The sequence below is a fragment of the Bufo gargarizans genome, chromosome 4, assembly GCF_014858855.1.
Source record: "Bufo gargarizans isolate SCDJY-AF-19 chromosome 4, ASM1485885v1, whole genome shotgun sequence".
Taxonomy (NCBI): Eukaryota; Metazoa; Chordata; class Amphibia; order Anura; family Bufonidae; genus Bufo; species Bufo gargarizans.
The window spans coordinates 490,796,152-490,808,310 of NC_058083.1; the positions used below are offsets into that span (position 1 = coordinate 490,796,152).

Sequence of the window (12,159 nt, forward strand, 5' to 3'; positions counted from 1 at the left end):
ATTGCGTCCGTAACTACTTGGTCTATAAAAATAGCACATCTACCCTGTCAGATGAATGTTGTAAAAAATAAAAACAGTGCCAAAACCTTGTTTCACCAAAAATGTAATATAGCGCAATTAAAAATTATATGTACCCCAAAATAGTACCAATAAAACTGGCACCTTATACCCTAGCTTCCAAAATGGGGTAACTTTTTGGGAGTTTCTACTGTAAGGGTGCATCAGTTCAGGTAAATCTGCCTTTCAAAAACCATATGGCGCGCCTTTTCTTCTGCGCCCTGCCGTGTGCCCATACAGCAGTTTACGACCACATGTGTGGTGTTTCTGTAAACCGCAGAATCAGAATTGTTTGGCTGTTAACCCTCGATGCGTTAAAAGAAAAAAAAAAAAAAATAGATTAAAATGGAAAATCTGCCCAAAAAAATGTCAAATGTCATCTCCATTTTCCTTTAATTCTTGTGGAACACCTAAAGGGTTAACAAAGTTTGTAAAATCGGTTTTGAATAACTTGAGGGGTGTAGTTTCTACAATGGGGTCATTTATGGAGGGGTTTCCACTATGTAAGCCCCACAAAGTGACTTGAGAACTGAACTGGTCCTTAAAAAGTGGGTTTTGGAAATTTTCCTAAACATTTTAAGAATTTCTTCTAAAATGTTAAGCCTTCTAACATCCTAAAAAAATATGACAGTTCCAAAATCATGCCAACATAAAGTAGACATACGGGGAATGTTGAGTAATAAATATTTTATGAGGTATCACTTTCTGTTTTAAAAGCAGATGAATAAAAATTTTGAATTTTTCAACATTTTTGGGTAAATATTTGCATTATTTTATAAATAAAGGCGAAATATATCTACTCAAATTTACCACCGTCATGAAGTACAATGTGTCACGAGAAAACAATCTCAGAATGGCTTGGATAAGTAAAAGCGTTCCAAAGTTATTACCACATAAAGTGACACATGTCAGATTTGCAAAATTAGGCTCTGTCAGGAAGGGGGTAAATGGCCCGGATGTGAAGGGGTTAAGAAGCATTTACACTACCGGAGGAGCAGCACATTGTCGGGAAGGAAGCGTTCCTTCCGAGAGTCGGCTGCTGGCTCAGTGAAGCTCTGTATTTACATGCAGCGATCTCCTCCACGGTAGGAGGACGAGCAGTCGCTATAGACGTCCTCATACAGAATCATTGTTTCAGGGAAGCAGATCGCTGTTTATAGACGACCCAGAAGCGATGATCGGTGGTTCCTGCACGAACGACAGTTTCGGCTGCACCTTCACAAGGGCAGGAAGGAGCGTTCCCGATAATCTTCCCGGTTATTGCACCGTCTAATTCACCTATGCAGAATTCTCCACAAACACGCGCAGTAATTTTATTGCACCAGGTATATGGCGGCACATGACCCCACATCCCGTCAGCTGTGCCCTCTCCACTAAGGAGGAACCCCACACAGTAAGTTCCTAACCCAGCATTCAGACATGGGCTGTGTGTTCGCTCTCCACTATGGAGGAACCCCACACAGTAAGTTCCTAACCCAGCATTCAGACATGGGCTGTGTGCTCGCTCTCCACTATGGAGGAACCCTACACAGTAAGCTCCTAACCCAGCATTCAGACATGGGCTGTGTGCTCGCTCTCCACTATGGAGGAACCCGACAGTAAGCTCCTAACCCAGCATTCAGACATGGGCTGCCTGGTCTACACAACCCCCGGCCCCCAGATAACCCGGCCCTGCACAGCCTCCTCCATGACAGGCTACATGAGTGGCAGCTGACTTCACGCTCAGCACTGTGCTGGGGAGAGGAGAGTCACGTCCTAGGGCACTGCGTCACCAGCAAGACCTTCACCCTGCCAGCCATTACTGTTAGACGGGTGACCGCCCCCAGCACAGCCGCTGCACAGCCGCCACAGTGTGAATGACCGCAGCGGGCTGTGGTGTTTGGGGAAGTGACTGTAACACACGCACAGACAGCCCTGTTGTGTGTTCGCTCAGCACAACTCCACCCCAGCCACCATCTTCCTTCAGCGGCTGGGCTCTATGTGAGCGTGTGGGAGAGAGACGCCGCCTCTCATTGGCCGCTGGGCAGGTTGAGCTTTGCATCGAAGGCTGCGATTGGCTGCGCAGTAGGCAGAGCGTTGTGTTGAAGGTCGCGATTGGCCGGGGTGGGGGGGCAGGCTTGTGACTGAGAATCCCTCCCTCTCCTCCCCTCCCCCTCAGCTGTGTGACTGTGTCTCTGGCGGTGTCAATGGCTCCTCCTGCCGCGGACAGACGGGGCTTACGGGAGGGGATCTTTTCGGGGCTCCTGTGAGAGCTCCAGACACCGGAGTGACGGGGAGGGGGTTTGTGGACAGCTAGGAGGAGCCGACGAAGAAAGCAGCAGCGGCGGCTGGACTGTGAAGCAACCGCAGGTCGCGCACTCTCACTCGGCAACCGAACCCAGGGGCGAGCCCAGCTCTGCGAGCAGCCAGGAGCCCGGCCCTCCTCCCCCCGACAGTCAGCAAATGAACTCGGTCAGAGCAGCGAACAGGAGACCCAGGCGAGTGTCGAGGCCGCGCCCGGTGCAGCCGGAGAGAAACAACGCCGGGGAGCGGGGTAAGAGACGGGGGCGGCGGGTGGAGGAGGGGGGAGGGGGTGGATTACAGACTCCTTCCCAGGCCGCTCCGTGAGGCAGGGGCCTACTCCCTCAGCAGCCTCGGGGGGCGCTGCCAGGAAAGTGCGTGGCTTGTGCTGGGCCTCAGGCCGCGCTTTGTCTGCTGCAGACCAGAAACCGCAGAGTAACGAGCGTGTTCCCCGGGCTAGAGGAGAGCAAGGCCGGCCACCGAGCTGCCAGCCCCACGTACAAAGAGCAGCCCCCTCCCCTGGCACGGCACACAATGACCACACACTGCCAGCTCTACCTGCCCCTGTGTAGGTGACATCAGGACAATGGCCACCCCTCATCACCGCCGTATCCACCACCATAATCGCCTGCGGTTACGCAAAATTAAAACGCCAACGTTCGCCGACACAATAAACTTATATTTTTTTTTTGTATACGACGTCCGACCGAGACCGCCGTTTCTGCTTCTGCGTGACCTGCGAAATGGTTAGGACCACGTATGTCCGTTTTTTTTGCACCTCGCGTCACGGAATCCGAGGCAGACAACGGTCACGTGTAATATTTCCGCTAAAGGGTGCATTGTCCCGACACAATGGCCCGAGAGTGTGGTCGGATCTTGGGTCATTCAGAACCAACATCGGATAGATAAAAAAAAATATCTAAAGATCAGTTGGACGGCCCTTCGGAGTTTTCTCCGTGTTCAGTGTCGTTGCCAGTTTCCCGTGATAGAGATCTGGATAAACCATTGCGTGATGTAGAATCGGCACGCGGACAGGTGAACGGTGAGGTCACATCAGGACGTTCGTTAAGTCTTTGTGGAAGCTTTGGCTGAAACTTGGTTCCCTTAGTGTTTCTAGTGCCATTTCTTTTTTTTCTTTTTAAAGATTTTGGCACTAGACGTCTGTCAGCGAGAGGTTGCTGATATCACGGGGTGACTATCGCACATAGGCAGCCATCACATCAAGCATCATGTCGCTAATTAGCATTTACTAATGAGGGCAGAGCCCTGTGTCGGGTACATGGCAGGTAGTGTCGGGGGAACAATGGCCCCCAGTTACATGGCAGGTTATGGGGAGCACATTGTACGCCAGAAGTAAGGATGGGATTCCTTTGTGCTGTGGAGTGTATAAGGCGGCATAGTTAGGCTTAATGTGATATTAACTTTATTATGGCCTGATTTATTTTAAGGGCATGTATGCGTTTTATATGCAATTTCCTTTACCTTTTTTTCATTGTCATTTTCACACATTTAAAGTAAAATATAATGATAATCCAGACACCATAATTGGTGCACATTTAATAAACCTTGTAATCATAGTCAGTCTGTCAGATAGCGGCCCTGAAGAGCATAGGTTATACATGGCGGTAGTCTTAAAGGGATCTCTAAGCAAATTAAAGGGGTTATCCCATCTAAAGGATCATAGTTTAATTTGTCCACGCTGCAACAATGATCATTTTCCTAAATATAACGTTTTAAGCCAATTCCTACCCTTCTCGCTAAAAACCTCCCCCTTTTACCTCATTGTTGTACTGTGTCCTCCCTTAGTTACGGCCACCTTTCGCCGGCCGAATGCATGCGCGGCGAGCGAAACCACCTTCCAGTGTGTGGCTGCGTTTCTTCCATGAATGCGCATGCTGCCGGCCACGCATGCGCGGTTCTTCATTCCCTTGTGCTGCTTCTGAAACAGCTGCAGGATGTGAGAGGGTAGAGAAAGCGCTGCAGCGTCTCCCAGAATGAAGTTCGGCTATAACGGGAGTGCGCACTCAAGTAAGGGAGGCGGAGTCAGCTGATCAGCAGAGCGCTGACGAGCTGCCCATCAGTAGAAAGGACAACGCCCCAGGAAATGGGCGTTAGTACAGAGTGAACAGGAGACGCTGTGATGAAATTAGAAGGTGGGATAACCCCTTTAAGGATTCTCTCCTCTAGGGCTTCTCTACTAGGTGGAAATGAGTAATGTTTGGTATTTAAAGTGGATGTCGGAGAGTTTAAAAAATGACCATAGTTGATAAACTGGAAATGTGTAATGTATGTGTGAGATTATATATATATATATATATATATATATATATATATATATATATATATATATATATATAATCTATATTTTTTTTTTTTTTTTTTTTTACGCACTTGTATAGCTCTGACATATTCCACAGCTCTTTACACACTGCCCCAATGGGGCTCACAATCTAAGGTCCCTATCAGTATATCTTTGGAGTGTGGGAGGAAACATGGGGAGAACATACAAACTCCTTTGCAGATGTTGTCCTTGGTCAGATTCGAACCCAGGACCCGAGCTGACCACTGAGCCACCGTGTGTGTGTATATCTCTATATCGTCATTTACTTTGCTGCAGTGATGATGTGCCGTACCTCCATGTCACAGCCAATCATTGGCCTCAGTGGTCTTCTGCCTTATGAGCATCACCACTGAGGACAGCAATTGGTTGCAGTGGTCTGCGCTATGTCACCGCTGCAGGCAAAACATTACATCGTGGGTGCAGCCTGACGGAGAGGATAGAGCAGCAGTTTGTTGATTTAAACGTTCTCCTTGCAGATTGACCCTTAAAAAAATAAAAAAATAAAATACAACTAGGACAGTCCCTTAAAGGAAATGAGTCACCATCATTTTTATCTGCCATTTAAAACCAGATAGTAACTAACAAGTATTTTTATTTTATTTTTTTATAAAAAAAAAATAAAAAATTAGTAATTTACTTACATAATTTATTCTGCATTGTTTGTGAAGGGCTGATGCGGATCACGTGGCCCCTGACGTCATCCACCAGGCTCTGGCGGTGACAGCTCGTGTACAGGCTTCTCCCGTCTCTCTACTCGAAACGTCAGAGCCTTGTGTGCCCGCCGACCCCTCTCTCCTCTGGCTGCCGCGACTCCTGTGAGGTATCACGCCTGCGCAGTCCTTATCAGTGCCGACAGCAGGGCAGAGAGATTGAATGGTGTGCCCACTCCCTCCCTGTGATCCACTTCAGTATTCCTCTCCTTATTCATGCGAAGCGGTGCCAGGGTCGGTAAGTGTGTGCCCAGATTATTGTTGGGTGGCCTGAACCTATACCTATGCTGCCTCACACCACCATGCTGAAGCCATACTCGGTGACCCCGAAAAAAATTACATCTCCCACAAATAACATGGTAGAATTGTGTTTCCACCCCACAAAAACCTAGTGTTTCAGTATACTGGCCCAGATTTATTTATTAACAGCTTAGATACATATAGCTTAGATAGATGTAGGTCTCGTATAGCTTAGATACATATATCTGTGTATCTGCAATGTGACAGGAAGATATTCTGCATATGTGAGCTAGGAGATGATCATGTGACTGTGTTTTATGCAAAGTGCAGAGCAGGGGGCGGGGAAGTTCAGATTGTTCACACCCACAAATATTCATGAGGCTCAGGCATTGTTGGTACACGCCCCCACAGCTTTGCTGCAGCATGTAAACAAAGCATGGATAACAGAACCATGCAAAGGTGTAAGTATGGGGTTTCTCTTAAGAAATCAAGCTTGACTAATGTATATGTATGTCCTGATGAGTTTTACAAGGTGTTTTTTTATTTTTTCCCCATAACTCTGATAACCCCTTTTAACAGCATTTAGAAAGAATTGTGAAAATTGCTTTATGGGCCCCACGGGCCATAGACACAATGGTCAGGAGGGGACCTCAGTGACTCCTATGGGAGAGTTTTCTGGGCATACTCTGTGACCTGTGCAGAGGTCATTGTACAAGGGGAGAATAGATAAAGCTCTGATAGTCACCTATTGTGAATGGAGGATCCGGTCTTATCTGTACACAGAGGTGGTATCCTTACAGGCAGGGTTAGAATAACAGATAAGCACGTAACTGCAGTACAGTGATCTGTACAGACCAGGAAGTGGCGCCTATTAGGTTTAGCTGTCAGTGCAAAAACTGCAGGAATTTGTTTTTTGTTTCAATATAGATATTGACCTAGAAAATTAACGTCAACAAAAATTCTTTAAAAAAAATATCGTAAACATAAAAACGTGATTTCAACAATAGGTCATTTTCTGATGACGCATTTCCTTTAAAGAGGGACACCCAGGCGAGTGCGTGAGCTACTTCTTACTGCGGTGTATGTGTATACAGGTTGCCGCAGTGTCCGACACACTCGTGTGCCTTAATATAGTGTGTGTTTGTTTGTGTAATGGAAATGTTTCAGTGCTACATGCAGCAGCCTCACAGGAATGGGACTTGCATATCTTGACCTAAGGCCTCATGCACATGACAGTAAATAATGGTTGTGTGACGGACGTCTAAGTAACGGCCATTTTTAGCACCAATGAAAGTCTGAGGCTATTCACATGGCCGTTCTTATAACGGCCAGTGAATAGCGTCCGCCAAAAAATAGGACATTGAAATCAATGGGACCATTTTTAACGGTCGATTGTAGGGATCGACCGATTATCGGTTTTACCGATATCGGTCGATATTGAGGATTTTAACTGTTATCGGTATCGGCATTTATTTTGCCGATATTCCGATAACAAATCGGGAACACAGATCGCGCTGCTGACAGCGCTCTCCGTGTTCCCACTGCAGCACAGGGGAGAAGGAAGCAGTGTCTCCATCCCCCTGTGCTGCTGCTGCCGCTGCAGCCAATGGGAGAACAGGGAACAAGAGGAGGGGAGGAGCTATGGCCACTGCGCCACCAATGAAGATAAGTCTCTCATTTATTCATATACAGGAGGCGGGAGCTGGCTGCAGAATCACATAGCCGGCTCCCGACTTCTATGAGCAGTAGCTGCAATCTACGGTAGTTAACCCCTCAGGTACCGCGGATCGCAGCTACCGCTCATAGAGGTCGGGAGCCGGCTATGTCATTCTGCAGCCAGCTCCCGCCTCCTGTATATGAATGAATGAGATTTATTTTCATTGGTGGCTTAGTGCGCCCGCGGCCCCTACCCCCACCCCAGTATTAACTAACATTAGTGGCGCAGTGCGCCCTCCCCAAGCCCCCCTCCCCCCAAGTATTGATCATTGGTGGCAGTGGCCACAGGATCCCCTCCTCCTCCGATCGGAGTCCCAGCAGTGTAATGCTGGGGCTCCGATCGGTTACCATGGCAGCCAGGACGCTACTGAAGCCCTGGCTGCCATAGTAAGCTCCATGCTGCTGTGTGCACAAAGCACAGAGCAGCAGGGACAGTGTGAGCTCCTATTCACCCTGATGGATCTCTATCAGGGTGAATAGGACAAGGGTTCTAGTCCCTAAGGGGGCTAAAAGTTAGTAAAAAAAAAACAAAAAAAACAAACACAAATATTAAGTATAAATGAAAAATAAAGATTTACAAAAAAAATACACATTAACAATAAACATTCATTTTCATCAGGAATTATTTTTTTTTCAAAAATGAAAATTCACATAATATCGGTATAAATTATCGGCTATCGGCCTAAAAGTTCACAAATTATCGGTATCGGACCTAAAAATCAGTCGATCCCTAGTCGATTGTGTGCACCTGTCTAACAGCCGTTAAAAATGGGTACACTTTATATGGCCATTTAGGGGTTAAAAGAAAACCCTCATCCACTTGCTTGCGCTGCAGCAGTCTCTTCTCTCCATTGAGCAGGACCTGCGATATGTGTGGTGACGTAACCACGTGGGAGCGCTCAGTGACGTCATTGTGCACATCACAGGTCTTTTGGCAGGTCCTGCTCAGTGAAGAGAGAAGAGACTGATGCAGCGCGAGCAAGTGGATAAGATAAGGGTTTAATTAATTAAGATGGGGCCCTACACTGGGGGCATTAAAAACATTATTTCTATACTATGGGGATATTATTTAAGATGGGGGCATTATTAAAGCTGGGGCTGTAAAAAAAAATAAAAATATATAAAATTTCCTACACTATGGGGGACATTATTTTAGCTGGGGGCCTACCATCCTGTGGGTATTCTCAGAAGGGCGGGAGTAGAAATAACTGCCAATAAAATTCATCCATTTTTTTAATTTTTATGTCCATTTTTTACTGAATACAGAATGCATAGTACAATAGGGCTGGAGGGGTTAAAAAAATAATAATTTAACTCACCTTAATCCACTTGTTCGTGCAGCTGGCATCTCTTCTGTCTTCTTTGAGGAATAGGACCTTTGATGATGTCACTACGCTCATCACATGATCCATTACCATGATGATGGATCATGTGACGGACCGTGTGATGAGCGCAGTGATGTCATCAAAGGTCCTATTGCTCACAGAACAAGACAGAAGAGATGCCGGCTGCGCGAACAAGTGGATTAAGGTGAGTTAATATTTTTTTTTAACCCCTCCAGCCCTATTGTACTATGCATTCTGTATTCAGAATGCTATTATTTTCCCTTATAACCATGTTATAAGGGAAAATAATAAAGATCGGGTCTCCTAGCAACCGTGCGTGAAAATAGCACCGCGTCCGCGCTTGCTTGATTTTTCACGCAGCCCAATTCACTTCTATGGGGCCTGCGTTGCGTGAAAAACGCACAATATAGAACATGCTGCGATTTTCACGTAATGCAAAAGTGATGCGTGAAAATCGCTGCTCATGTGCACAGCCCCATTGAAATGAATGGGTCTGGATTCAGTTTGGGTGCAATGCGTTCACCTCACGCATTGCACCCGTGCGAAAGGGGCCCAAGAGTAGACCTCACTTCTGTCCCGTGTGTTGTAAACGGTGTGGCCCGACCCAGCAGGGATCAGTATACATGGGATATACTGTCAGTACACATCCATTTCAGGCAGACAAGTTGTGACTGATAAGCTACTGCCCTCCGTGTCCTCGCAGTAAGTGGCGCCTTCCTGTAAGGCAGTGTTCAGATGTGACAGAACTCTACAGTACCAATGTGGATGGAGACTGCAGAACCTCATCTGCACATGGCATGCTAATTCTTGTGCTGAAATCTTGTGGATTTTCAACAAATTCTACCCTTTTCATGTAGAGGGTGAAATCCACAGCACAATCTGCATGTATTTTGATTCAAAATTGTTGCAGTCGAAGCCGCAGCAGAAAAACTGGACCGAGGAAGCAGCAGATAGGCTGGAGACCAATTTTTTTCAGAGCTCTGAGCTTGAAGGAACCAGGTCTAGGTCAATGCATTCTGACTTCTGTAGAAAGTAAATAATATATGAAGGGGGTCTTCTGTGATGGATTCACTATGTTCTCTGACCAGCGTTGATCTAGTTGTCTCCCGCTGCTGGTTCCTTTAGAGATCATTGTCATGGCAGTGTGAGGTCCTTCAGAGCATGAGGTCCTCACTCGACCCCACCAATAAATATGGATCCGGAAGCAGGCACCCCGATCTCTTTAAAGTCAGAATTCCTTTATTTCCTTAGGGTATTTGGAAATAGGCTTCCTATGCCGGACCACACCTTTGGGCCTTGGTGATATGGAATCGTCCGATTTGATGTAACCGTAGTGACATTTTTCCTTTTATAATTCTTCCCTAGAAGCCATCAGGCGATATTTATCAATGCTGATGTAAAGGAAAACTGGTTTAGTTTCCCATAGCAACCAATCGGATTCTACCTTTTTATTTTTCAGAGCTTCTTTGGAAAATGAAAGGTGCAATCTGATTGGATGCTATGGGCAACTCAGCTATTTTTCCTTTTAAACCCGTTTTGATAAATCTCCCCCATTAAGATATTGTAGCGCCGCACTTTAAAGGGGATCAGAAAAATATGGCTGCTTTCACCTGTCCACGGGTTGTGCGTGGTATTGCAGCTGAGACCTATTCACAAAAGGGGTGTCCGAGTTTGGACATAAAATGTCTGGGACAGAATTGAGATAAAATTATTTTATGCAAAATGAAATCTTGTTGAACTCAATGGACGCCGCTGTGATGTCCGTTCAGTGTCTCTTTGGTCTTGTGGAAATTAAATTTTTTTTTTTTTTTTTTGTGTGCGAACAGCAGCTTGCTGTGTATGGACACTACTGCTGATTATCTATCGTGTTGAAATATTTCACATTATAATAAAATTAGTGTGTCCCATTTGCATAGTGTTTACCTGCCAACATGCTTTAGATGACGGCTAGTTCCATGTGACCCGGTGACTCCTTGCATCATCCTAAGGTGCTGTGCTCCTGACTGTCTCTTCCTATGGAAATTCTTCACTGGTAAATCCAGCTTATTGATGCAAATATAATCGACTCAGGCCTGGCTAGTCTGCATATAATGAGAACAGCTACAGTAGTATCTCAGTTCTTAAAGGGATTGTCACACAGCAAACACTTTTCCCTCCCATCCACAGGATAGGGGATAAGGGTCTTATCAGCTTCCGCCAATTACAAGAACTCCGTGTGGAGGTCACACATGTGCAGTGCTGCTCCATTCACCTCTATGGGACTGCAGTTATCGCTCAGCACTGTCCTTGGCTATCTCTGGCAGTCCCATGAGGTTGAATAGATGTATATGTCCTGGGACGGCCCCTTTAACCACTTCCTGACCGCCCATTGACTTTAAACGTCCTTGGGCGATCATTTTATCTCTGAATGGACGTTCTGGAACATCCATTCAGAGATGGCAGATGCACGCTAATCCTGCAGCTGTCAGTGACAGCAGGGCACCCCAGGGAGAAGGCAGGGACCGTTCCTGTATGTCCCTGCCTTCGAGATCGCTGTATACACAGCGTTCAACGAGCACTGTGTATACAGATCAGGTAGCGCTATGCTGCTTCCTGTCCCGACCTGGTGGTCATGTGACGGCCGGGAGAGTGCAGGAGCTGTCAGGTCTTCTGTACATCACGATCAGCCCTGCACTGAGGCTGTACAGCCTCTCTGGGGGCTCTATTTCCCCTGTTACAGGAGAAATCAATAGTGAAAAAAATAAATGAAGTTAAATATCCCCCAGAGGTCTTGTATAACCTTATGGGGGACACAAAGTGTAAAATAAAGTGTTTTATAAAAATTAAAAGTTTCACATTTAAAAAAATAATGAAATTCCCCCCAAATCCGTGATTTATTTATTTTTTCTACGCAACCAGGAAGCCAAATGTACCTTAAAACGGTGCCAATAAAAACTACAGCTTGTCTTGTACAAAATAAGACAACGCACTTCTTTTAACAAAAAAATAAGTTATTGCTTTTAAAAACCATGACAGAAAATTCCATATTAGAAAATCCTAATATCGCTCCTTCCCTTCTGAGCCCTGGAGTATCCCCAAATAACAGTTTACAACCACATTAGGGTGTGATTGTATTCTGGAGAAAGTGGGTAGCAAAATGGGGTGGGGAATATTTTCCTTATCTTTTGTGGAAAAGAAACTTTGGGCCTAAGGCACCATTTTCTTGTAATAAATAAATAAATTTCATTTTCACACCTAAATATAAAAAATTATGTAAAAAAGCTGAGTGAAGTGCTCGCTACACCCCATAAAAATTCCTTGGGTGGTATAGTTTACAAAATGTGGTCACTTTTTGGGAGTTTTCACTGTGGGGTTACCTCAGGGTCTCTTCAAATGCAACATGGTGCCCAAAGACCATTCCAGCGAAATCTGCCCTCCAAAAACCATATGACGCTCCTTGTATACGACCACATATGGGGTGTTTATGCAA

At 45.8% G+C, this 12,159-nt stretch overlaps 1 protein-coding gene across 2 annotated transcripts in view; it reads left to right on the forward strand.

The window, feature by feature from the left end:
* Window positions 1-2,200: 2,200 nt before the first annotated feature.
* Window positions 2,201-12,159, forward strand: part of FBXO11 (F-box protein 11) — a 109,993-nt gene continuing 100,034 nt past the window's right edge. For both annotated transcript variants that reach the window (XR_006388869.1, XM_044292044.1), the window contains exon 1: window positions 2,201-2,590. Coding sequence is in view for 1 of the 2 variants with exons in the window: in XM_044292044.1 (XP_044147979.1) it covers window positions 2,500-2,590 (91 nt within the window). In the remaining variant the exon portion in view is untranslated. The remainder of the gene's footprint in view (window positions 2,591-12,159) is intronic.